Source organism: Scardinius erythrophthalmus (assembly GCF_964197995.2).
Source record: "Scardinius erythrophthalmus genome assembly, chromosome: 25".
Taxonomy (NCBI): domain Eukaryota; kingdom Metazoa; phylum Chordata; class Actinopteri; order Cypriniformes; family Leuciscidae; genus Scardinius; species Scardinius erythrophthalmus.
The window spans coordinates 15,452,301-15,478,948 of NC_138245.1; the positions used below are offsets into that span (position 1 = coordinate 15,452,301).

The 26,648-nt window shown below is 38.5% G+C and overlaps 1 protein-coding gene across 1 annotated transcript; it reads left to right on the forward strand.

Moving 5' to 3' along the window:
- The first annotated feature begins 353 nt into the window (after window positions 1-353).
- Window positions 354-26,648, forward strand: LOC308685267 (uncharacterized protein). Its single transcript, XM_081356933.1, has 5 exons — window positions 354-688; window positions 2,944-2,998; window positions 3,125-3,164; window positions 5,954-6,017; window positions 26,101-26,648. Exons 1-5 carry the CDS (start codon window positions 518-520, stop codon window positions 26,122-26,124), a joined length of 354 nt encoding a protein of 117 aa, XP_081213059.1. The 5' UTR covers window positions 354-517; the 3' UTR covers window positions 26,125-26,648.

A 26,648-nucleotide genomic window follows, 5' to 3' on the forward strand; every position in this document is an offset into this window, starting at 1 on the left:
AGTTTTACAACATAAACGGTGCTCAGATTGCATCACTTCTTGAAGAACAATGATGAAGCGCAGATCATTCAGGTGAAATCTGAGGTAAACAATGGACAATATATCAATATTTCACGGATTTAACTCTTTTGTGGACAAAAAGTGCTGTTGTTTTTCAAAGGACGCAATTGTCATGGCCATTTTACCCAATCGCTATTATATAATAATGATGAAGGTATAATTTGAATATTATTATTTAAATAAATAATTGTTTAATTTAGGGCTGTCGATTCCTCTTTTAAAATTGAGTATTCAGTTTAAAAAAAATCTTCAATTGCTATTTACCCGTGTCGAGTAACCTTAACCAGCAAAATACCGGAAGTGATGCAATTTTGAGCCGTATTATTAGACCGTTTTCTAAGGCTGCACAATGTATTAAAAACATTCGATAAGCATAGTGATATTATGAATTCACAAAGACTGTGGATCAATTAAATAAATATATGTCCTGCGGGTTTAATATGCTTTAATTATTTACATGCTGTGCAGGTTTGTGCGTCTGAAAGCGCTTTGTTCACTGATCCACGTCATCACCTGTTATCATTTACATGCGTGGAGTGAACTCTCCATCTCTGCATGCTGTGTGTTTGGTTTGCTTATAACGTTTCATCTGCGAACGCAATGTGCGATATTTCATCAGATTTGTAAGGTAAGTAATTACTAAACCTACGCAAACGCAGGAGAATATCAACATGTTTTCAAATATGCGAACTGTTCATCGCGATTTCAGAATGAAAGTTTAAACCCTCACTCTAAGTTTGCATGTTTTGATGTCCACATTCTTGTTCAAGAAATGACAGTGGCTGTAGCATTGCTTTCATAAAGGAGTGGCCAAATATTAAAGATTAAAGAACATTTTAATTAAAGGGCGTTTGAACAATATTAAACACAATCTGCTGTAAAGTGCAACAACACCATGCCGTTGGCGCCCTCTTTAGGCATTTGTTATAAAACATAGTGTAACTACATAAGAAGATTGTTTATTTGATGTACAGTATATGAGGCCTATGTATTTTCACAGTTTTGTTATATGAAACCTTATGTTTATTTGCTTTTGATACTTTATTTGAACCTAATTGTTATTATTGCTTCATTGTTATATGCATTTTAAAGACTGTTCATTTGCTCGGGTCCATTTTTATTACCACCCAAAAGAAAAAAATCAGATTTCTCGATTATTAAAATAATCGCCCGATTACCAAAATAATAGTTAGTGACAGGTTAAAGGTTTTAAATGTGTTTCTTATAATGTTGAACTAAAAATATAATAATTCTCACACCGATCTGATTGAAATACATTGGAATACATCACATATGGTTGGCGTTTCGCATACGGTGTAGTCGACAAGTTCAAATTTTTTAACGCATCCAAAGCTCAAATCAAATCTGAAAATTCCGCATCTGCACATGTCTGACATGCGTCATAAAGGATGTCTTTTTTCAGAACAGTAACCATTATATAATGGACTGTTATTCCTAGTGAAACATAAATTGTTGTAATTTCTTAATGACTTAGGAATGTAGTGGTCAGTTTACTGAAATGAAGCAGCCTCAGTGGTACAGAGGTCACGTGATACAGGTATGAGCTCTCCGAAAATTCCCATCTTACAAGCTGTAATTACGAGCTTTACAAGGATCTGAACTCTTTTTACAAGTTGAAATCTCGTAATTATGGCAATTACAACATGGCGTGAACGGTGAAATGATGAAAGGTTAATCTGCAGTTGTCAGGTGGTACAGTGGATGTGGCATAAGTCGTAGCTCTCAGAAAATTATGAGTTTTAATTACTAATTCTACAAGCACGTGAAGGCTTTTTACAGTTCAAAATCATTACGGTAATTACGACATGGTGTGAACGCACCTAAAATGATCTCAGAGCTTCCCATTGGTAAATATGGCTTGAGAGTGCGTTCATGTCCAATATTTCACTATAGGAAACTCGTATTTACGAAAATTACGATAACATGTGATGGCAGCGTAACTGCTATTATGTTCCTTACTAGAAGAGAGACTCTCTTCCTGACCCACAAATCAGATTACATATCAAGCAAACCTGACAACTGAGTTGAAATGCTAATCAGACAGAGATGGATAGTAAATGTGACGGGGTCTTTGGCATAATGCTGGTGCACTCCACCGCAGGACTTTAAAAAACAGCCATCTGTTTTTATTTATGCCAGCACATCACAGCGACTTAAGAGAACAAGGGAGATGTTTCCAAAAGATGCAGTATACTCTTCAATCCTTTTTTGAGTGTGCTCCACTGAAGTGTAAAGAATAAAAGAGAGAAAAAAAAGTTCAAAACCTTTGAGCACTACTGATTTACATTGAAGACCCCATTAAATTAAAACAAGTCTTATAGCCTCAAAGCTAATATGCTAATATCTATATGCTAGAGCACTCCTATACATTGACAAAACGAACTTATAGCACTACCATCCACAAGTTTGGGGTCAGTTTGGGGACGCATTAAATTGATCAAAAGTGTAATTAAGCAGCACAACTATTTTTTCATAATAATATGATAATAATAAGAAATGTTTCTTGCGCAGCAAATAAGCATTAGAATGATTTCTGAAAGGATCCTGTGACACTGAAGGCTGGAGTAATTATGCTGAAAATTCAGCTTTGCCATCACATAAATTACATTTTAAAATACTAAAACAGTAAATAATAGTTATTTTGATTTGCAATAGTATTTCATAATATTACTGTTTTTATTGTAATTTTAAACGAAATAAGTGCAGCCTTGGTGAGCATAAGAGACTTCTTTCAAAAACATTTACAGTCGTACCTACCCCAAACTTTTTAACGATAGTGTATATGTATAATTACAGTAAAATAGGCTTTTCTGTGAATAGTGTTTTTTTTTTTTTTTATGACTTGTACGTTCTTCTGTTAAGGTTATTCTAATCCATGGAAAAAAGAAAGTCATACAGGGTTTGGAATTACATGAGGGTGAGTAAATGATGAGAGAATTAATTGGCAGAATAATTTTTTGAGTAAACTTTTCTTCTTAGAGATTCCAGAGTCATTCAACTTTTACTGTTTGATATATAGGCCTATATCTTTCTGTGCTTACAGACTACTGTCTTTATAAGGAAGTCCCTTGTGGAGGACAAGGGTGAGTAGTCTGAGTGAACTCAATGAACTTGTCTCAATTCTCCTGTGAAGAACTTTACGCCATATGCGGCTGGAAGGGTTTATTCAAAACACTAATGAACAGGGGTGTTTTACTTTCAGTTCTTAAGATGGATGTATATATGTACAGAAATACGATGAGGGCTGCATAGGTGATTATTCAGTCACTGGATCTTTTTAATCTCTTCTTTATTTTGTCTCATTTGTAAACCCTTTAGATAAACAGTGTAATGTGTTTACAGCTTACATTTTAAATCTGTGATTTAGAAATTGTAATTTTCCTTAACATTCAGATAAAAAAAAAAAATATAAAACTGCTTAATTCAGCTTTGTTCTTTGGTTTTAATTATTTGATATTAGTTGTATGATTACCAGACACAGCTGCCAGTATTATTCCAGAAATAAAAGGCATTCCTCATTTAAATTTAAAACAAACATTTTTCTTTAAGACCCCATTAAGAACAAGTTGGCCTACAGTATTTCTTAATGTTATTAGGATTACATTGTGTAAGTTAATGTGGTTATGATTTCTCACAAAGTTATATCACATTGTTTTAAAATCAAGTAAGCTTCTATACTTACTAAATACATATTTCTACTAAAACTTCTGCTCCTAAAACAGTGCAGTGATTGTTACATATAATACGTTACTAAATGAATTGCTATAGTAAATTAAGGTACATTTTAAAAATAGGTCAATTACACTGTGAGTAGATATTAAATAGTATGTGCGTATGTAAACACTGAGTATACAGTTTTTTTGGTTACACTTTATTTGAATGTGTCCCTGTTACAGTGTAATTATACATTTAAGTACTGAACAATATTAAGTACATGTACCTACTGTAGGGTTAGGGTAGGATTAGGGTTTGGTTTTGGTTGTATGTAATTATTATATATATTATTACTATAGTAAATATATGTAACTTATAACAAGAACACATTAAAATAAAGTGTTACCAGTTTTTTATATTAAATAAATGTGTCCAGTTTACAGCTTTTGTATTTAAAGGCAGGAATAATACATAATAATATATTGAAGTTATTGTGTCTGTATGCTTGAAATAACAAACTCGGTTGTGTCAAATCTGTCAAGACTCAGGGTTCTCAAGTTTTATCAAAAGCTTGGAGTGAGATCACATGCGGTTAGGGGAGGAGCCCTAATGGAGCCCCGCCCCCACCTGACCCCGCCCCCCAATTTTACCCATTGTTCATAATTAACCAGGACAAATTGAAAATATAACAATTGGTAAATCTGATAAATGACAGAGAAATTCATCACATCAAATATAGCCTACTCTTTAATGTTATATTTATAATATCAAAATTACAAATAAGTTACGCAAATTACAAAAATATAACAAATTGCTGCATATAGTTTGAACAGTGTCTAGTTAAAATGGTATAATGATTTGTGTGGTGGGACATTGAGAACAAATAGAGTATTATGTTGTGTGTGTGTGTGTGTGTGTGTGTGTGTGTGTGTGTGTGTGTGTGTGTGTGTGTGTGTGTGTGTGTGTGTGTGTGTGTGTGTGTGTGTGTGTGTGTGTGTGTGCACACTGGAGTACACACTCCAGCTTATGAAATGTGTTTTGTGTTGTAAGTGTTGGAAAAATACAAATGGCAATTAATATGTTTTGACAGGATATAAAATATTAGAGCACTCTGCTTTAATACATAGCATTAATGTAACTAGAAAGACTATTAATACAGTATAATATATAATTTAAAATAAAATAAATAATTTAAATTTATTTAAAATAAAATAAAGAAATACATTTTCATTCCTTCCCATACCCACTAACATTTCCCTTAGTTTCAGATAACGTAAGCTAGCCAAACTGAGCCAAAGCTTCTGGCCTGGTTGCAGAGTAGTTGTAGAGTTTTTGACTGCATCACTAATAATGTATACGATGGGCTATATATTAAATGTTCTAGCCTAAAAATGTTAGACGAGCTTTCTTCCAACTTACTTTCTCCATCATTCACGACGTGTGTTCGCCGTGTTCGCGCGATGTTGTTGGTTATCTAGTAACGAACGTACGGTGGCCGAGAATGTTCCGTCAACTTCCGTGTGTTCGCGCGCCTATTAACGAACGCAATCTGGCCGAGATACGTGCTGGCGGCAGGAAACTTCACTTTGTGTGCCCGCGCCTCATATACAACGTTATATAAAAAGCTTGCAGGACAACTTGGTTGGCATTGCCTTTTCAGCGTGAGAAATACACGGTGTGGCGTGTGAGCGTGTGAACTGGTTGAATTGCGTGTGTCTCACGGCCAATGCGTGAGACTTGAGAACCCTGAGACTTTTTGCATCAAGTTTTTAAATCAAATATACTCTGCAAATGTTCGATTTGATATTCGCATATCTATTTCTGTTCATCAGCGCAAACTATTTAAGACTCTTGTTTCGCATTAAATACGGGACGGTGAGAAAAGTGTCAGCAATGCTGTCTGGATTTAGCTTTTTATAGGGTTAACGTTTACCAAATTACTTGTGTGTGAGATTGAAAGTGAAGGGCGTGCTCCTGGCTGAGGGAAAAGTGTGTGAGCCTGGCCCTAATGCGGAATCTCATTAAGGCAACTGTCAGGATTCTTCTATTTTACTCTCACCTCTCCTATTCCATAAGAGCCTGAGTGTCGTTTCGAGTGAGTCTGCCGCCAAAGAGGCATTTACAAATAAATGAAAAATGTCACAATTGATTTTACTCTTCGCAGACTACAGCGTGTCAGCTTTGTCACAAACTGTCTTTGTTGTTCTCTGTCTTCCAGGTTCAGCACCCGCACGTGGTCGATAGTTACTGACTGGTTCGGGCCCTTTCCTGCCTCGGCTCCGGTAAGCCCTCAGACAATGACCTTTTATTTGTGTTGCTTTTATGTGTTGGTGTCTCATCCTCTGGCTGAAAATACCTCACTGATCAGCGTTCAGGAGGGGACGGCGGAGCAGGAAGCATGGAAGCGGGGGGAAATAAAACAGGAAAATGGCGTGGCATGCTGATAGGAGTGAGAGCGTAGTACGGTTTTTAACCCTTGTGGTGAAGCATGTCTCCGGAAATGTCGAAGCAACGTTGCTCGCTGTTAGGTGCACCAGTTAAACCCTAATATCCTAAAAATCCATGCGATTTTCATTTGTGTGACGGAATTCTTGAATGGCCGTGTCGGTACCTGCTGGTTGCAGAGAATCACACTGCTTCAGTGAGTGGTGGAATTTTCCCTTTGTGACAACATGCGATACGATTGCTAAGCTTTTCCGTCAATCCAAGCATTTTAAACCCTCACACAGATGTTGGCGACCAATCGATAAGATCTGTTGCAAGACAATTTCATCTCAAAAACATGTTAGTACGGGACAATTTTAAAAGATCCGCACGTGCAGGTACTGCTTATTGTTTGTCTACCCCCGATTTATGTCTCTAATACAATATTCAACACATTAAATAACAAATCGATGAGATTTTGGGTTCGCTCTAAAATTTTCCATTGCGTTATTTTTCGCGTTACAGAAAAACTGCGAAATAAGCGAACATTTGAAACTAATCTCTCTGGTTTTACGCTGTCTTAACCGCAAAATCCTAATAAAACATATTTTATGGGCTAGAATTTGTCCATTTTCCATACTGTCTCCAGTCGCCATTTTAAAATATTCTGCCATATAACTGGTATGCGTGGTTTTAAATGTAACCAAAATAATTATTCATGACACATATATCAGCACAAAACATTTCACACCACGCAATACCCTCACAGCCAGTCGACAACACAACATTATCTGTTTTTGCTGAGCGCAAAGCATTTCGCCTTTGTCTTTTGTTCATTATTATCCAGTGCATATATTTATTATCTTTTACTGTGGCATGGTTACATCTTGCGCTGTGGCTCCAGAGGTACTATATTTCAGTCTTGTTCTTAATGAGATGACAGACAGTAAAACAGCTTGACTTGAACTGATATAAATTCGACATGCTAGTCTTGTCAGGGCTTAATAGTCAGTTCAACACTTGTCACATGACATCAAGAGCGACACATCACGCAGACACAATCTACTTCCCTTCTAACCTGAGACAGCATTCTAAAAGTGTTCAAAAGATCCCTTTAAACCGAACATAACAATGGTAAATTGTGGATGTTAAAACTCGCAAAATGCCAGTGGGCTGCAATCATTTACAAGTAGTACTATTTCGTTACATACCTATATGTCCAAGCCAGGACCACCAGGCTCTAAGTTCCTTAGTGAGAAAAATAGCAACCACTCGGAACACTTACTTCCCTTCTCTGACCCTGGTTAGACAGGGGAACTGGACAAAAGCTGTAAAAAAGAGACCTGCGGTGTTTGAGTGAAGAGTGGAAATGGTGCGTTGCATTCACCGGGGTAACCATGGAACACAGCCAAGCACTCTTAAAAGGAGACAGCATGGGACACCTGTTGTGACCTTTTCCTGCCTGCCGAGCCACGGCAGAAGGCTGAATAGGGTAGAGTGAATTAGAGGCTAATTCCCTCCGCGTTTCAAAGATGGAGTTTGTGAAGGGTTTGTGGAAGAGGCTTTTGGCCAAAATTAGGTCCATCACTGAGCATTTTACAACAGCTTGTCTCGCCCAATCCATAGGCAGTCCGTATAAAATTTGATAAGCCTGAGTGTTCCTTTGTCAAAGGAACATTTCAGAGATTGTTTCGAGAGATTTTAAGATGCATGCACAAACCATTCTGAAGCTCTTGATTTATATTTGACAGCTGTGGTCCTGAAGGTAATACCTCCCTTAATCTGAGCTACTTTGAACTTCACTTCTTCTGTTCTGTTTCATAAAGTTCAGACTTGGGATGCTTTAAAATCTCAGGATGCAACATATTTTCAGTGTTACATCAGATACCTTACATTGTTTTGACTTTTAAAGGAATGTTTCACCCAAAAATGACATTTCTGTGATTATTTACCTGCTGATCCAAACCCGTATGACCCTCTTTCTTCTGTAGAATACAAAAGGAGAAAGCTTTAAAAAAAGCACCATAAAATATCAAACAAGTGGTTTAGACTAAGTCTAAGTTATATTCTAAGTCTTCTAAACCCATACATTAACTTTGTGTGACAAAAAAGAATGTGTGTTACTTAATCTTAACATCCACTTGAACTGTCCTTGGCATGGTCATAAGAGTTCATGAGAGAAGTAGCGACGTCAAATTGTATCGCTCTGTCTCACTCATCGAAACACATCTTTTCAATGAATGAATGGTTCGTTCATAAATCAGACTGATCTGGTTCATATGTTCAACTCACTGACATAATTATCCTGTTTTATGATTTAATGGTCATTTATAGAGTTTTTATGTCCTTTTTTAAGCTCAAGAGCTCTAGTCCCCATTCACTGTAAGTGCATGGTAAAGTAATATTAAAAAACTCCACCTGCCACTGGTTGAGCCAATGCTATTAGGTGGGTCGCTCAGTTAAACATTGGAATTATACCAGTATATTTCTGCTGAAATGACATGCTTCACCTTTAACTAATCAAATGCCCTTTTTTGCTCACAACTCAGTATTTTGCTAAAGATCTCAGTATAAACTCTCTCATGGGATATAAACTACCCTTTCTAATGAGATTCATTGGTACAACAGCAGAAATTTTGACATATACACTAGCACAGTCTCATTTTAAAGTGTTGACAGCATTGTACATTTTTAACCATCACATTCAACCATGTTTACCTGCACATTAATGATTTCCTCTGGGTGCTGATGGTTGTGGAACAATCTTTAATTTTGTTATGCTGATACAGTACATTTTGATAGCTGTGAAGTAACAAGACCACTTCAACTACTGAGGGTCATATACACACTACCAGTCAAAAGTGTCAACACACCTATTTACTCCTAATCACTTCATTATTATTATTATTTCTTTCCTCTATATTTACATTAATATGCCTCATAATCCTAATTCTGCTTCTTCCCATTTTTTTCTGTAAGGAATGCAACACCAGTGTATTGTATTTAGTAGTGTTTTAATTTGTAGATTATCTCATCCAGGTAATATCTATTGGTGTTATTAACTTTTCAAAAGAAATTTTAAAGCACAAGTTAAAAAAAATCTCTGGCTTTGACACTGATAGAGCATATGCCATTGACAATCTGCCAGTATTTGCTTTCTGAATTGTAGTTGAATGTTTTCGTTCCATTTGCAAACAGAGTTGTTGTTGATGTTTTCTTTATTACATCTGTTCATCTGTACATCTTGTGCTGCCTTTCAAACACTTGCTTCAGGAAATGCAAATCTAGTTTGTTGAGCTTGTTTCAACAACAAAGCAGAAGTATTAAAGCTCCAGTATGTGACTTTGGTATTTGACCACAAGAGGGCGCAGTTTCCAACAATAACAAAGGCGAAGCTTGATGACGGTATGAAGGAGGTGACGATGGGAGATGTGGTTTATAATGCGTTTTCACCATCTAGCGATGTATCTAAATGGAATTAATGAATCATGATCACGGATGAGGTAATTTATTCGTTTTTGTATTACCTGTATGTCTTATCGTATTATTTTATGTCATCATAATTAATGAACTGCAAGGGACGTGAAATGTTATGCTATATTAGGCTATCCCGTTACAACATACAGCTATTTGTCAAATGATTTGTTTGGTTAATGTTGTGCAGTTTTACGTTTTTTATGGTTAATGCCGTGTTGTTTAACGTGTTCAAACCAATATCTAAAAGTAAATTTGAACGAACATTTGCAAGTAATGACTAAATATTTTTTTTAACATCATCTCCGATTGTAATTGTACTGCCATAATCTCGGTCACCACACGTGATAAAAAGCCTTACCAAAGTACAAAGAGCAATATAACTTTGTTTATAAGTGCTATTATTGACAGTTGCATGTCTTACCTGTCTCAATACACTCGCGAGAGAGTCTCTGACAAGTCCAGACGCGCAGCTCTCTCCATCTCGAAAACGCCTGCCGATATTTATCCGGGTTTTATTCCTCCGTTTGTCACACAGTCCGTGACTCCGCGTGTATCCGAATATGGACGCTTTCGTTTTGTTGGCACTTCAATACTCGCCAAAGAGTTCGTGATCCATAACAGCTATAACCATACAGTCTATGGCTATAACGCTTTAACCACCACTTCCGCATTTTACCATGCGATATTCCGGTGATGTGGGTCATATTTTTTATTTTATTCCTTTTTTTATTCTTTGTCAGATGTCTTTATTGTTTATTGTGATAAGAAAAAAACCTCAATAAAGTTGTAAAAAAAAAAAAAAAAAATCCGGTGTGGTGGAATATCCTATCACATGGTCCACACCGGAAAGAAGGATAGAGAGAGCGGACATTGCGTCACTGAGGCGCGACATTTCTTTTCCGGGACGGCCAGTTATTTAAAATCGGAATTTCTCTGAAATAAAAAATCTTTGGAGACTTTTGAGATATTGTAAGTACATAACTGGAGGAAATATATCACACTGTGCAAGTTATTTTTGGAAATTTTATTACAAAATCCCTACATATTGGAGCTTTAACTAATTAGCAGATATGTCAAATATAACACCTGCTTTTACAGTCTGTGTTCAACACTTCGCAGCTCATATGTTAAAGGGTATAGTAAATTAAATTGTACTGTGGTGGTACTAGTGATTAAGATTTTCCGGCATCCAAATATTTCTAATTGCATTTTTTACCATTATAACTTTAGAACTTTTCAGGCAACAGTTTGAGCACCACGGGGAGATATTTTTACAAAGCTTTCTTTTTTTTGTCTGTGTATGACAAGTAGAGGTATCTGTGCAATAGTCTTTGTGACAAATGCTAGCTTTGCATTATAATTCACTTGACATTTGAAGTGATGAACAGGGACCGTCAGTTTACAGGTGGAATCGCCAGACACCACTCCTGCGGCCCCTTATCAAGCCCAGCACAACAAATAATACAGCAGCTTCTGACATAAATGACAGAAGTTTCTTTTCACTGCCTCTTTGACGATCAAGTTGTATATAGAAAGTGTTGGATAAGTCATACTAGACAGACTCATGGGCATTTATTTAAGGGTAAAGAAGCACCAAAATGCCCATACTATAGTACCAGCAACTTGTCTATAAAACATATACTTTTGGCCTGCCCAATTTTTATTGATAAGAGACAGCGCTTTTTTTTTACGGTTTTTATAATAACAACCTGCCAGGGACTCCAGATGAAAATTAGTCTGTACGGCTAAATCTGGCTCATTTACATTTGGGCAGTTCCAAAAGTATATGTTTTATAGACAAGTTGCTGGTAGTATGGGCATTTTGGTGCTTCTTTACCCTTAAATAAATGCCCATGAGTCTGTCTAGTATGACTTATCCAACACTTTCTATATACAACTTGGTCGTCAAAGAGGCAGTGAAAAGTAACTTCTGTCATTTATGTCAGAAGCTGCTGTATTATTTGTTGTGCTGGGCTTGATAAGGGGCCGCAGGAGTGGTCCCAGTGCCAGTGGTCCCAGTGCTGGTGGTCCCGAGTCCGGTGGCTCATAACACGGAGACCATTCCGGAGGTGACTACCGTCCCTGACGCACCGCCCAGGCGTCTTGTTCTGCCCGCGCCGCCCAGGCGTCTTGCTCTGCCCGCGCCGCCCAGACGTCTTGCTCTGCTCGCACTGCCTGCGCCACCCCAGCGATCCATCACTTCTGCTGATCCAGAGACTGTTCACGTCACCTCTGTTCCTGAGCCGGTGGTGTCTGTTCCTGAGCCGGTGGTGTCTGTTCCTGAGCCGGCGGTGTCTGTTCCTGTGCCGGTGGTGTCTGTTCCAGTTCCTGAGCCAGTGGTTCCAGTTCCTGAGCTGGTGGTGTCTGTTACAGTTCCTGAGCCGGTGGTGTCTGTTCCAGTTCCTGAGCCGGTGGTGTCTGTTCCAGTTCTTGAGCCGGTGGTGTCTGTTCCAGTTCCTGAGCCGGTGTCTGTTCCAGTTCCTGAGCCGGTGTCTGTTCCAGTTCCTGAGCCGGTGTCTGTTCCTGTTCCTGAGCCGGTGTCTGTTCCTGTATCATGGCAGCCTGAAGGGTCATCTCCTTCCTGGCTGCCCGAGGGGTAGAGCTTAGATCGGGCCCAACAAATCAAGCCCGACCCTACCCGAGCCCGAGCACGTTGTGTCCGAGCCCGGCCCGGCCCGACACATTCACTGTAATTATGAGCCCAAGCCCGATTTAAACCCGACCATATGTGGGCCGTTATAACCAGGGGCGGCGCCAGAATATTTTTTAACGCAGGTGCTGCTGTGCTAGATCATTTAAGCTACAGGGGGGAGCTGCGCAGTTATATATATTATATAAATACTATTAATAAATGAGCAAAAATTGCCCACTCAATATTAAATATTCAGTTATTTTAATTATCACAATTAAAGTTTTAATTTTATTAAATTGAACAAACACACAACATTCAGCATTCAATCAAATATTCTTAAAGATTAATAATGTTACTACAACATATTGTTATTTCAACATAATATGTGTGTGAGCAACAAGCAAGATTTGTAAATTCGGTGACAGCGTGTGTTACGAGTTTCAAATGGTGTACTGTAAGTGACCGCGAAGCGCCGGCGACTGCATGTCATGATTATATTGTCTGCTATAGGCCTATTGCTTTTTATGTATTAAATCCAGGCAATTGGAATGTATTAAAATTAAGATACAATTTATACAAAACGAAATTCACTTTAAAGAAAAGCTTTCTTCAAAACGAAACTTAACAAACTTGAAACTAAATGTGCTTATTTAATAGCTAAAACACGTAGGTTACTACAGACACTCTTTTTGTACAAATTGCAGCACATTCATTTAATTCTGAATTTTGCACATGTAAAGGAAAGGCATTTGTTTGTGCATAGTAAACATATCTGTAACATTTATCAAGTTCATGTGCGTGCATTTATTAATTATCTTATGAATAATGCGACAAGGAAGAAGCATGTAAACTGCATTGTTTATTCAGAAATAAATGAATGGATCGGAAAAGTAACAAAAGAGGACATTGAGGCCTGAGGCTGACTACTATGATAATTTCTGCCATGGCAAGACTGCTTCATGTGTCTGTTCATCGTCGAAGTCCCCGTTTTTTTTTTTGCTGTCAGCGAGCAGCGTGCCGCATTTAACATTTAATGCACGAGACAAAGCCAACACATATTGTCACTCCGCACGACTAGTTTAAAATGTTTCCATACCTCCGATTTTCCTCCAAACTTGCTCAAAGTTATTTCTTCTGTTTAAATTTTTTTCTTTGCTTCTTCAAGCTCCATGTTGCACTTAAGCAGCAGAATAGTAGCCTACAGCACGCACAGCAGGTGTGATGCGTCACGCGTGCGAGACTGCGAGTGAGAGTGGACGAGACGCTGCGCATGACACGTAACGTGCTTTAGCCTATCAAGGGCCCGACCCGACCCGGCCCGAATACAGTGGCGGGAAATATCAGCCCGACCCGGCCCGCGGGTCGGGTCGGGTCGAGTCCGGGCTCGGGCTCGGGCAGAGAATCTAAGCTCTACCGAGGGGTCGTCTCCGCCGTGGCTGCCCGAGGGGTCGTCTCCGCCCTGGCCGCCCGAGGGGTCGTCTCCGCCCTTGCCGCCCGAGGGGTCGTCTCCGCCCTGGCCGCCCGAGGGAGAGTCTCCGCCCTGGCCGCCCGAGGGAGAGTCTCCGCCCTGGTCGCCCGAGGGAGAGTCTCCGCCCTGGCCGTCCGATGGACTGTCGTTTCAGCCCTGGCCACCCAATGGATTGTCGTTTCAGCCCTGGCCGCTTGCACGACCTACTCCACCCTGGCCGCCCGATGGTCCATCTGCTTCACCCTGGTCGCCCGATGGACTGTCGTCTTCGCCCTGGCCGCCAGATGGACTGTCGTCTTCACCCTGGTCGCCAGATGAACTGTCACCCCTTGTCCCCGTTTCCCTCCATGGACCTGGCCCCCCATCCCTCCCCCTGATCCTCCACCAGTCCACCTCCCGCCTGGACTCTTGTGTTGTCTGTCACGTCTTGGAGCGTCTGGTAGCCGCTCCGTAGAGGGGGGGTTATGTCACAGTGTCTGGTTTGTGTTCCCTGGTTACCACTAGATGTCCTCCTTCCCCACGGTGTCTGTCACATTATGAACTGCATTCCCCACAATCCTTGTCTGTACCAATCACTGTTCATTGCACTCAGCTGTTCCCCGTCATCATTGTTCCCAGCTGTTCCCTGTTTCATTGTTAGTTCTGTGTGTATATATACCCTGGTTGTTTCAGTGTTTATCACGGAGTCCTTGTTGTATATCACACCACTTCTGATGTCTGTTTCTCGCCTGTTCCTTTTGTGTTTCTCGTTTTGGATTGCTTACTTGGATTTGACCCCTGCCTGGATGATTACGATATTGGATTACCCTAAACAATAAATACTGCTTTTGGATCTACCCTTTTCCCGTGTGTGTTCCGTGACAGAAAATAATTTGACTTATTATCCATTATTTTCAGAGCCCGTTTATAAACTGTTTCTACTGACTGTAATGCAGTCCTTCCTGTCTGCGTCCAGCTGGTCATGCAGTAGTTCATATGTGACAATATCATGGCATCGATGTACAACTTTGAGGCCTCTGTAGTTAAATTACTTCTAATATACCTAAAATTGATCAAGTTAAATTTAATTCTGTTTACCACTTTTTTAACTTGTGATTTAAATTTCAGTTGTGTGTCTAGTATTATACCTAAATATTTAAACTCCTGTACAACTGACAGTGTTCTTCCTGCTACAGTAACTTCTGGGTCGGGATCTTTATTTGCCGATTTCGAAAAGAACATGCATACAGATTTACTGGTATTAAGATGTAAACAAGAGTTTGTTAGCCAATTAGAAATATTGACCATAGTAGCTGATAGTTCCTTGGCAGCTTGCCTCTTGTTTTTTGCATGTACATATACAGTATGACCGTATCATCAGCGTACATCTGACAAGTTACTGCAGAAGGACAGACTTCAGGTAGATCATTAATATACAGGCAGAACAACAGAGGACCCAAAGTTGAACCTTGCTGTACCCCCAAGTCATTATCAGTCACTTGGGAAGTTTTATGGCCTATGCGAACACATTGTTTTCTATCTAAAAGGTATGATTGTATCCATTTGATGACACTGGATGAAAAATGAAACTTTGATAACTTTGTTATTAAAATCTCATTACTGTTTCAAAAGCTTTCTTCAAATCAAGGAAGACCGCCCCAACTACACCTCCTTGGTCAAGTTTAGCCTTTATATTCTCCAAAAGAAAACAATTAGCTGTTTCAGTGGAATGATGTTTCCTAAAGCCAAATTGCATTGGATGTAATGTAAAAAACGTAGCATTTAAGTGTAATATTATCTGTTCAGAGATCCATTTTTCGGGCAATTTTTTATACTGATGGAAGAATACTAATGGGTCTATAATTACTAATAGTCATATGATCACCTGATTTATACACTGGTGTGATTATAGCAGTTTTCCAAACACTTGGAAAAACTCCATCAATGATAGACTGATTAATAATTTTTGTAATAGGAGGAATGAGTGCCTCCTTATGAGTTTTAATAAATATTGTATCCGTTCCGTAAACATCCTTTGCCCTTGAACAATTTAAAGAGGAAATAATAATACACACTTTGGTATTAGTCACTTCTCTAAAAGTTAAAATGGGAGCATTAGTATTCAGAGGAGCGATAGAATAGTTCAATCCCGGGGAATTGTGAGTTAAAGTTTTTATAGAATCAATGAAGTAATTATTAAATGCTATGGCCACTCTACTTGGATCATCGATCACATTTCCATCTATATTTAAATCGTTTTTTTTTTATTAATGGTATTATATTTCCCGGTTAATTTATTCAAATTCCGCCAGATTTCTTTACTGTTCCCTTTTGTTTCACTTATAGCATTAATAAAAAATGTCGCTTTAGCCTTTTTGAGCTCTTTTACAACCTTATTTCTCAGTGTGGTAAATAGACGCTTCTCATGTTCCACTTTGTTCCTGAGAGCCATCTTAAGAGCTTGGTCCCTTTGTTTCATGAGTGACCTTATGTTTTCATTTAACCACGGTAGATAATTTCTTTTGCCTGGTTTATATTTCACTTTCCTCATAAAACTTTGTATAGTTGTTTGAAGTTCGCACATCAATCTATTACAGTTATCATCCACATTTGTATTTGCAAGGTGCTCATTCCAATTTATTTCTTTAATTGTATTTTCAAGGTTAGTTAATTGTCCATTAGGAACTTTATAATGTTCTTGATTAACGTTTGCTGTTATATTAAATCTCTGTTTTGTGAGTTTTCTCAAGATCAATATCATATTGTGGTCGGATAGACCGGTAACCAGATTATAGGATTTCTTTATTCTTTCTGGCCTATTAGTAAAGACCAAATCAATGAGTGTTTCTGAAGAATTAGTAATCCTAGTCGGCCCTTCGACAACCTGTTGAAAATCAAAATTACTCATTACACGTTTTAGCTCTTTCCTTTTTGCTTTATCACTCCAGTTTATGTTAAAATCTCCTAATAAAATTATCTCATTGTTTCCCTTTAGTCAATAATGTTATCCCTTAAAACTCATCTTTGATCACCAAAATGAAATATTTAAAAGTTTTTTTTCATGTGAAAAGAATTAAAATAGCTTAAATGAAAATCTACACCCTTGGTTAATTTAGTATACATGAATTAATTTATATGCTAATTAGCTCCGCCTCCCCTCACTCACGCCAGCTCAGAGATTCACTCGACCAACTTGCTGAGGTGAACGCTGCACAATGGAATAACTCTTTAAAATAACGGTTATTAATATGATTAGCGTGTTGCTTGACTACATTGTCAAACAGCTAATAATGTGTTGCTAATGTTATACAAACAATGTTTTCTCGTCTGCCATCTCAAAGTCAGACAGCTGCCTTTTAACAATCAGCATCCTTAGAAACGCTTTGAACAAATCAGAACATCAGTGGAGAAAGGCATGTACTTCATCATAACATCGTAATATACATCATACACCCGTTATATTGCTAAATCTACCCGATTTTTCATTTCAACAGAAAAATATACTGGGATACATACCTTGTCTTGAGACGCCGCTGTTTCAGAGCGGTCATAGTTAATGATATGCTAATGCGTGCCGGCATGTTGATGTGATTGGTTACAAGGTAGTTTGTGACTTTAGAAATACCAGTGATTTCAATCCACGCTTTTGAGACTGTCTTTAGATCACTGCAGTTTTAAAGAGAAAATACTCAACAATGGTAATGACATGAATTTGTACATGGTTAGTCTTAAAGCATATTAAAAACACCACTTAGAAATATAAACAACATTAAAAACTTTAAGACCTATCACATGAGCAAGAATGTTGTTCCAAATATGGCCTCAAGCGAAGGTAATGGAAGCTGATATTTACATCACATCTCGACTACGAATGTGTTTTGTAAAACAGTCCAATAAGTTGAAATTGAGTAATTTACATTTTAGATACATTGCCTGTTACTTGTGTCTATTTTTTGCTTCACCAAAGAAAATAGTTCTAAACAAGTATAGAAAAGAACAGGGGCGTGCACAGGAATTTTGAGGGACAGTTGCTCTGACCTGAAAAAAAAAAAAAAAAAACGCTTAAATTTCGGGAACAATTCAATCCTTTTTTAACCTTTTGGCTTCCCGTACATTCAGTTGTGCTTCTTGCTCGTATTCAGTTCTGATGGTACGTATGGTAACTGGCAACTACGCATGATTTGTAGTATGATTTCGTAAAGGGAACAGGAATTCCGATAGGGAACAGAATCGACTGCTACACCGGTCGCGTGCAGCGCTGCAGCCACGTAAACAGAGTTTGCCCTTCCCCTACTGACTTTCACTTTCGGTGCCCGAATGGAAGTGAATGAGGCTTTGCGATATTTTTATTTATTTATTTATTTTATTTTATTTATTATCTAGGCCTACGTGAAATTCTGCATCCATTGTACGGTTTATTTATTTACCCCCCCCCCCCCCCCCCCCCCCCCCCCTCGGAAGGGCAACGTGAGTCGAGAAGGGCATATGGGCAGTTGCCCGGGCAACCTGAGCAACCCCGCTGTACACAACCCTGGAAAAGAAATAGAAAACAGAAAATGTAACTGTGAAGAAAAAGTAAACAATGGGGGTGGGGGTCGGGGGAAACCTCAGCAAATTAGGCCGTTATAAACCACTGTTATAAGAGTGAAGGACTTTTCAAGGACTTTCAAGTGCTTCACACAATTTTTCCCGGCACTTCAAAATTGTAAAAGTTTAATTTGTCAACTTTCAAAGGTTGTCCCCATTTGTAAACACTAAAAGTTTCACGATGTGGAGGAAAACTAACACTTTGTGAAAACTAACACTTGGTGGATTCTCACAAACGGTAACGTATACACCTCTGATTGGTCATTATTTTCAACAGAAATGCCTGTGATTGGCTTCAATACTCAACACTACAGATTCACGTAAATTTGCAGTGCCATTGAACTCACGTTGCACGAATAATTGAATATTTTTTTCTTTTATTAAACAATTACAAATTATATGTTAGACATAGTTATATAACTCCGTTAATCCTGCAATAAACATTGTAGAGCCGTGAGAACGGAGCAAGGCCAGTGGTGTGATTGCTCGTCTTGCTTGCAAACATGTATTATTTTGCAATTGCTTTGACCTGACCAGGCATCCAAGGAATGGCCGCTGCCATACTTTGCCATATCCAATTGATGCCCCTTATGCCAATCCTGTCACAGTTAGCATCCTTATACAGTATGCACACACCACATTTTATTTAATTAAGTTTACACTAAAAAAATTCTTTCCACCATAATGGAGAGAAAGCAGCACGTTGATCTGCTAGTTGTGGCTCTCTCATGTTGAGAAATATGTTCATGTTTTTTTGCATAATGATACATTTAATAGTTATGGCCAAACGTTTCTGTTTTGCTATTCATCTCTTTAAAACAGTTCAGATTGTTGCTGATTTAGTATAACATAGATAACATTACATTTTCATGTTTCATTTTACATTTTCATCAGTTTAGATATTGATTATTAATAAATCAAACCCCTTTCAGGGCACCTGTACTGAACCAATGGTCTTGAACCTCCCCAGTGTTTGTGGTTTTGAACCGAGCACAGTGAGTTGTGGGCAGTATTAGCTGTTAGAGTGTGCACGAATCTACAATTTCGAAAACCTACCGGAAATATTAGATAGTAAATAGAACATCCGGGGACTTTTGGCATACTCTTTTCAACATACTTTGCTTTGGTACACACTTATTCTAATCTTTCATGCTTTTTTAGAAAGAATATAATGCACAATAGGATGCAGGGACAGTTTGTTTGAGTCGACACAACAATTTTTGAATGAACTGTTCAGTGACTCACTTATCGCCACCTACTGGCGTGAAGTTGTGGTTACCATTTACCTTTGCTCTGTGAATTTTTGTGGGCAAAATCCAGTCAATTCATAGTAATACATGCAATGTGGAATTTCTCATGAGGGCATTAGTTTTCCCCACGCAGATTTCGCAACAAGTTTGAAAGTGAATGGTGCTCCATGCATCGCTTTACTATTGTTGAAACCTTAGCTTTCACATTTCTGAGATTCTCAGAAGCTGAAGTCATCATAGTTTGGGTAAACTTATAGTGGTGAACAGGAATTACAACAAATATAATGTTGCATTTCCATTTGGCAAAATCCACAATAGCGTTGCTATGACTTTCCAAAAAGGGAATATATATAGAGAGAGATTGATTACATTTGTCAGAAGAGAAAAAAAATTCAAATTTGCCCGTCACTTCCACAGCCGTTGTATTAAACACACTATTAGTGTTAATCAGTTTTCTGTCATTTGAATACTGAAATGCATCATCACAGTCTGTGAAAAGGGTCCATATTATTATTATTATTTTTTTTATTCTGTTTGTGACCTCACCTTGATGTAAACCTACAGAAAGGGTCACTTAAGAGCACACTTAGAATGGCACTCGACCAGTCAAATTTAAAAACCGCAGCTAACTGTTGTAAAAATCAATTAACATCAGCACAAATCAAAGTGTTATTTTGTCTTGCTTTACATTATTTGTCTGTTTTATTTTTAAACAGACTTCACTGTCACCGCACATTCCTAAATGAATGATAGCAATGCTAATTTCCAATTGGTTAAACTGATGTTACAACAATCCCCAGTCTACCTTACAATCTTTCATACTTAGCTCCTCAGATTAGATACAAGCTGTTGAGGGACATAGGTGATTAGATGCTTTCCTGGAGTTGATGTACTGTAAATATAACAGTAAATAACTGGGTAATACTGAACCTACCCCTACCCCTAAACCTAACCTTAACCAATGTAGTTACTTTATATTAGCTAGTACTTTCTTAGGTATGTACACCGCAAGGACACGTAAGTGCACATACTCTAAAATAAAGTGCAACCTACTTGTCCTCATATATAGAAGGTTCTGATCAGAAATGCTTGATAAGCAGGGCTTACAACTAGTGTTTGAGTTGCATCCTTGAAAGCCCTCAGAGATAGTGTGTGTTTGTGCACTGCAGCTGTTAATAATGGCTTAGTTCCACATTAGACTGTTGCATTGCAACCTGTTCAGAGATTGATCGCTTAATTAATGAGCACAGGCTGATGATAGACTAACAAGGGCTAATTAATGTGACAGCACCTTATTTTTCCAATATTGCAATAAAGGCCAGCTGTCAATGATGATTAAATGACTGAAATAAGTTTGTGAATGAGAAATAGTGACTAGTTTTCTTTTCAAACTATTTTTACTCCATTGAATCTGTCCGTGTCTAACCATATTACCTTAAAGTCCTTTACTTTATTTGGTACACCCTGGTAGTACCGTGTTGGACCACCTTTTTCCTTCAAAACTTGCAAGGTGCTAGAAACATTCCTCAAGAGATTTTGGTCCATATTGACATGATCAAAAGTACAAAAAAGTCTGCACATCCAAAACCCAAATTTGGCTCAGGTTCAGGACAAGAAGATAACAATAAATAAACAACATGGTAGTGTCACGCAGTTGCTGTAGATTTGTTGGCTGCATATCCACGATTTGAATCTCCCGTTTTACCACACTACAAAAGGTGTTCTTTTGGATTGAGATCTGGTGACTGTAGGCCATTAGAGTACAGTGAACTCATTGTCTAGTTCAAGAAACCAGTTTGAGATGATTTGAGCTTTGTGACATGGTACGCTATCCTGCTGGAAGTAGCCATCAAATATATTGAGAAGTATAAATCATATAAGTATATATATATATATATAGTGAGGAAAATAAGTATTTGAACACCCTGCTATTTTGCAAGTTCTCCCACTTGGAAATCATGGAGGGGTCTGAAATTGTCATCGTAGGTGCATGTCCACTGTGAGAGACATAATCTAAAAAAAAAAAAAAAATCCAGAAATCACAATATATGATTTTTTAACTATTTATTTGTATGATACAGCTGCAAATAAGTATTTGAACACCTGTCTATCAGCTAGAATTCTGACCCTCAAAGACCTGTTAGTCTGCCTTTAAAATGTCCACCTCCACTCCATTTATTATCCTAAATTAGATGCACCTGTTTGAGGTCGTTAGCTGCATAAAGACACCTGTCCACCCCATACAATCAGTAAGAATCCAACTACTAACATGGCCAAGACCAAAGAGCTGTCCAAAGACACTAGAGACAAAATTGTACACCTCCACAAGGCTGGAAAGGGCTACGGGGAAATTGCCAAGCAGCTTGGTGAAAAAAGGTCCACTGTTGGAGCAATCATTAGAAAATGGAAGAAGCTAAACATGACTGTCAATCTCCCTCGGACTGGGGCTCCATGCAAGATCTCACCTCGTGGGGTCTCAATGATCCTAAGAAAGGTGAGAAATCAGCCCAGAACTACACGGGAGGAGCTGGTCAATGACCTGAAAAGAGCTGGGACCACCGTTTCCAAGGTTACTGTTGGTAATACACTAAGACGTCATGGTTTGAAATCATGCATGGCACGGACGTTTCCCCTGCTTAAACCAGCACATGTCAAGGCCCGTCTTAAGTTTGCCAGTGACCATTTGGATGATCCAGAGGAGTCATGGGAGAAAGTCATGTGGTCAGATGAGACCAAAATAGAACTTTTTGGTCATAATTCCACTAAACGTGTTTGGAGGGAGAAGAATGATGATACCATCCCAAGAACACCATCCCTACTGTGAAGCATGGGGGTGGTAGCATCATGCTTTGGGGGTGTTTTTCTGCACATGGGACAGGGCGACTGCACTGTATTAAGGAGAGCATGACCGGGGCCATGTATTGCAAGATTTTGGGGAACAACCTCCTTCCCTCAGTTAGAGCATTGAAGATGGGTCGAAGCTGGGTCTTCCAACATGACAATGACCCGAAGCACACAGCCAGGATAACCAAGGAGTGGCTCTGTAAGAAGCATATCAAGGTTCTGGCGTGGCCTAGCCAGTCTCCAGACCTAAACCCAATAGAGAATCTTTGGAGGGAGCTCAAACGCCGTGTTTCTCAGCGACAGCCCAGAAACCTGACTGATCTAGAGAAGATCTGTGTGGAGGAGTGGGCCAAAATCCCTCCTGCAGTGTGTGCAAACCTGGTGAAAAACTACAGGAAATGTTTGACCTCTGTAATTGCAAACAAAGGCTACTGTACCAAATATTAACATTAAGTATAGAAATATATCTGGAAGTAGCCATCACATATATATTTGATGGTAGTAGCCATCAAATATATATGACACTGTGGTCATAAAGGAATGCACATGGTCAACAGCAATACTCAGGTAGGCTATGGCATTTAAATGATGCTCATTTGGTGCAAAGTGGCCCAAAGTGTGCCAAGAAAATATCCTGCACACAATTACACCACCACCACCAGCCTGAACCGTTGATACAAGGCAGGATGGATCCATGTTCTCATGTAGTTTATGCCAAATTCTGACCCTATTTGAATGTCGCAGCAGAAATTGAGACTCATCAGACCAGGCAACGTTTTTCCAGTCTTCTATTGTCTAATTTTGGTGAGCCTGTGCAAATTGTAGCCTCATTGTCGTGTTCTTAGCTGAGAAGAGTGGTCTTCTTCTGCTGTAGCCCATCTGTTTCAAAGTTCGACGTGTTGTGTGTTCAGAGATGCTCTTCTGCATACCTTGGTTGTAACGAGTGTTTTTTCGAGTTATTGTTGGTTGCTTTCTATCAGCTCGAACCAGTCTGACCATTCTCCACTGACCTCTGGCATCAACAAGGCCCACAGAACTGGCGCTCACTGGAGATTTTCTCTTTTTTGGACCATTCTCTGTAAACCCCAGAGATGGTTGTGCATGAAAATCCCAGTAGATCAGCAGTTTCTGAAATACTCAGACAAGCCCGTCTGGTAACAACAACCATGCCATGTTCAAAATTACTTAAATCACCTTTCTTCCCCATTCTGATGCTCAGTTTGAACTTCAGCAGATTGTCTTGACCATGTTTACATGCCTAAATGCATTGAGTTGCTGCCATGTGATTGGATACTTGCGTTAACGAGCAGTTGAACAGGTGTACCTAATAAAGTCGCAGGTGAGCATATTTTTATTAAGTAACATTAACAAAGATTAATAAAGCTGTAAAAATATATTGCTTATAGTTAGTTCATGTTAATAAATGTATTAACCAATGTAAAAAAAATTAAAAAATAAAAATGACCTTTTTGCAAAGTGTTACCATATAAACTACACACAACTAGACCCACTTACGGTATTTCCGTATTTTTTAAGATACTGTACAACAGCTATGTAAAACTGCTGTTTTGTAAGTGTATTTCCTCTGTGTGTCATGTTTTCTAAACGTTATCATGCTGACAATAACTCTCTATACTGGTGTTTGAGTGACAGGAATTGTATTGTCCTGCTGATGCATCATTCTGTAGACCGGAGACGTAAGAATCAGGAGTCCAGATGGTAGTACAAGTGAGATTGGGGCATTCAGTTCTGTCAATACATCAAGAGCTTCCTTTATGAATAAAGCCAATGATTAGATGCTAAGAGGATTGGCTGCCCATGATTGTTGTGTAGGACAAGCAACCGCTTTTCAGGGGAAAACGAGTGTAAGATAAAGGAGAGAAGGAAACAGTGCAGCTATTGGGGCTGTTTAGACTGTGATTAAAAAGATTATCTTCTAGTACTTTTTATTGTCACCCCAAACCCCGCTCTCTAAAAACACCCCTTGCTTTAGGCAAACACTTAAACCTATATCAGCAATCCAACGAGCAACTTTCTGCCCTTATAACGCTTATTATTTTATGGATGTGTGTTTTTTTAAACCGCCTCCAAATATATGAGAAAAAAAAAAAAAAACTTTTCAAGAATTATTTTTATTTCTTTCAGGTATTTTTGTTTGAAATTGTTCTTTATTAGAAAGGAAAATATTATATAAGCAGATGAAGTTTATTTTTCAAGTATCTAAAATATAGTTATGAGTCAGTGCAGGCCTTTCCCCCTGCTACTTAAAACTAAAATGTTTACTCGTACTGATTTGTTATTACTCACAACAGAACTGACAGACAAAGTGGAAAAAAAGAAAAAAAGAAAAAAAAACAATTGAAAAAAGGTTCTAAAAATATAGTACGACACTTAAGGCTGTGATTTGACCGTGTTTATACGATATATAATTTTATATACGATATATAATTTAAATACAATTATTCAGTATACAAGAAATTAAAGGACAAGTTCGGTATTTTTCACTTAAAGCCCTGTTTTCAGATCGTTTCTGATGAAATACAATGGTTAAGATTGAAATTTGGACAAATGCTGCTGGCCCGAGAAATTTCGGTTTCTGTGGTAGCACCCCCCCACCTACACAATGGTTGCATAGGTGCACTGGAACAATCCTTCCTAAAACGCATTAAACTTTCGTTTACAAAGGCGTGAAATTCACCGAGTGGTCAGGGGTGTTCACTGATATGCTCACACAAAAATCGCTGCAAAAGATGCTTTCCAACAGGTTTTATCGTAGTTTTTGTCCAACTCCATTGACTTGTATTGGATGTGCTGTGAGGTACGGTATTACTCCGCCGCCGGAAACTGGACTGGAGTGTCTATTATTCAAGCTCTCAACGGAAGAATGTACGGGTGTGAGGCGTTTGGAAAAATAGGTCTACAGTTTTACAACGAATGGTAAAAAATAGTTCCTAAAAAGCATCTTTTGCGGCGATTTTTGTGTGAGCATATCAGTGAACACCCCTGACCACTCGGTGAGTTTCACGTCTTTGTAAATGAAAGTTTAATGCGTTTTAGGAAGGATTGTTCCAGTGCACCTATGCAACCATTGTGTAGGTGGGGGGGGTGCTACCACAGAAACCGAAATTTCTCGGGCCAGCAGCATTTGTCCAAATTTCAATCTTAACCATTGTATTTCATCAGAAACAATCTGAAAACAGGGCTTTAAAATACCGAACTTGTCCTCTAATGTAACATATTTTAAACAATATTGTAGATCTCTTTGTGTATTTTGCTTTACTTACAGAAATATTTCCAAACCAAGCCACAGAAGAACATATTGTTGCATCTCCAAAAGACATTTTTAAGTCCTGAATGAACAAATCAGATGAACGAATGATTCAGTGACTCACTCATTTTGACTGTCTGGATGCCCAAAAACAGACTAGCAGAATGATACAATGATTGTCACATGCTGATTACATTTACATTAAATTAGACAATATCAAAAATGCTTCTAACTAAACTGTCTTTTCTAAACAGGCCGAATTCAATCCGACTAGTTTTTCACTCAGTGCTTACCGTTAGTGGAATCATACAAAAGTATCCCATTGATCGGTCTTTCTGGATTTGTGGCTACTTTTCAAAGAAGCTCTGTTTGAGCGAGTTATTTTTCTTTACTCTTTCATTCTACATCTAAACATGCCTTAATGCATCTTTTGCAGAGCTGTGGAGAAGGCTGTCCATGATAGAGGTATTGATCGAGAAAGATGCAGGACAGAAGAGATGTTCTCGTGGGGCTTTTTAATGGAAACACATTGTGATGAATCACAAGCCTCCATCTCATGACTGATAATGTTGCTTACCATTTACAAGTCACTCTCCCCAGATAGCGGCCAGGATTATTGTATTATTGTATTGCACATCCTTTCTCCTCAGAAAGGGAGAAAAGAAGCGGAAATATGTGTTATTGACGTCAACAGGTTAAAGGGAAATCAAGAGAGCATGGAGTGATGGCATAAATGATGGCAGAATGTGTTCTGTAATGTGTGTGTGTGGTTTGAGATCTGCTTTTCTCATTTAGACATTTGCAGAAATCTTTCATCAAATGGATTTGAGGTCTGATTCATTTGGGAGCAGATGGTAGTAGGGACATGAAAATGTATTTCTAAGTTGAAGCATGAAGTGCATAATAAAACTGATAATAGGATTTAACTGTAAAGGTCAACTCTTACAGCGTTCTCTGCAGATTAAAGCTTCTTGATAATGTTGT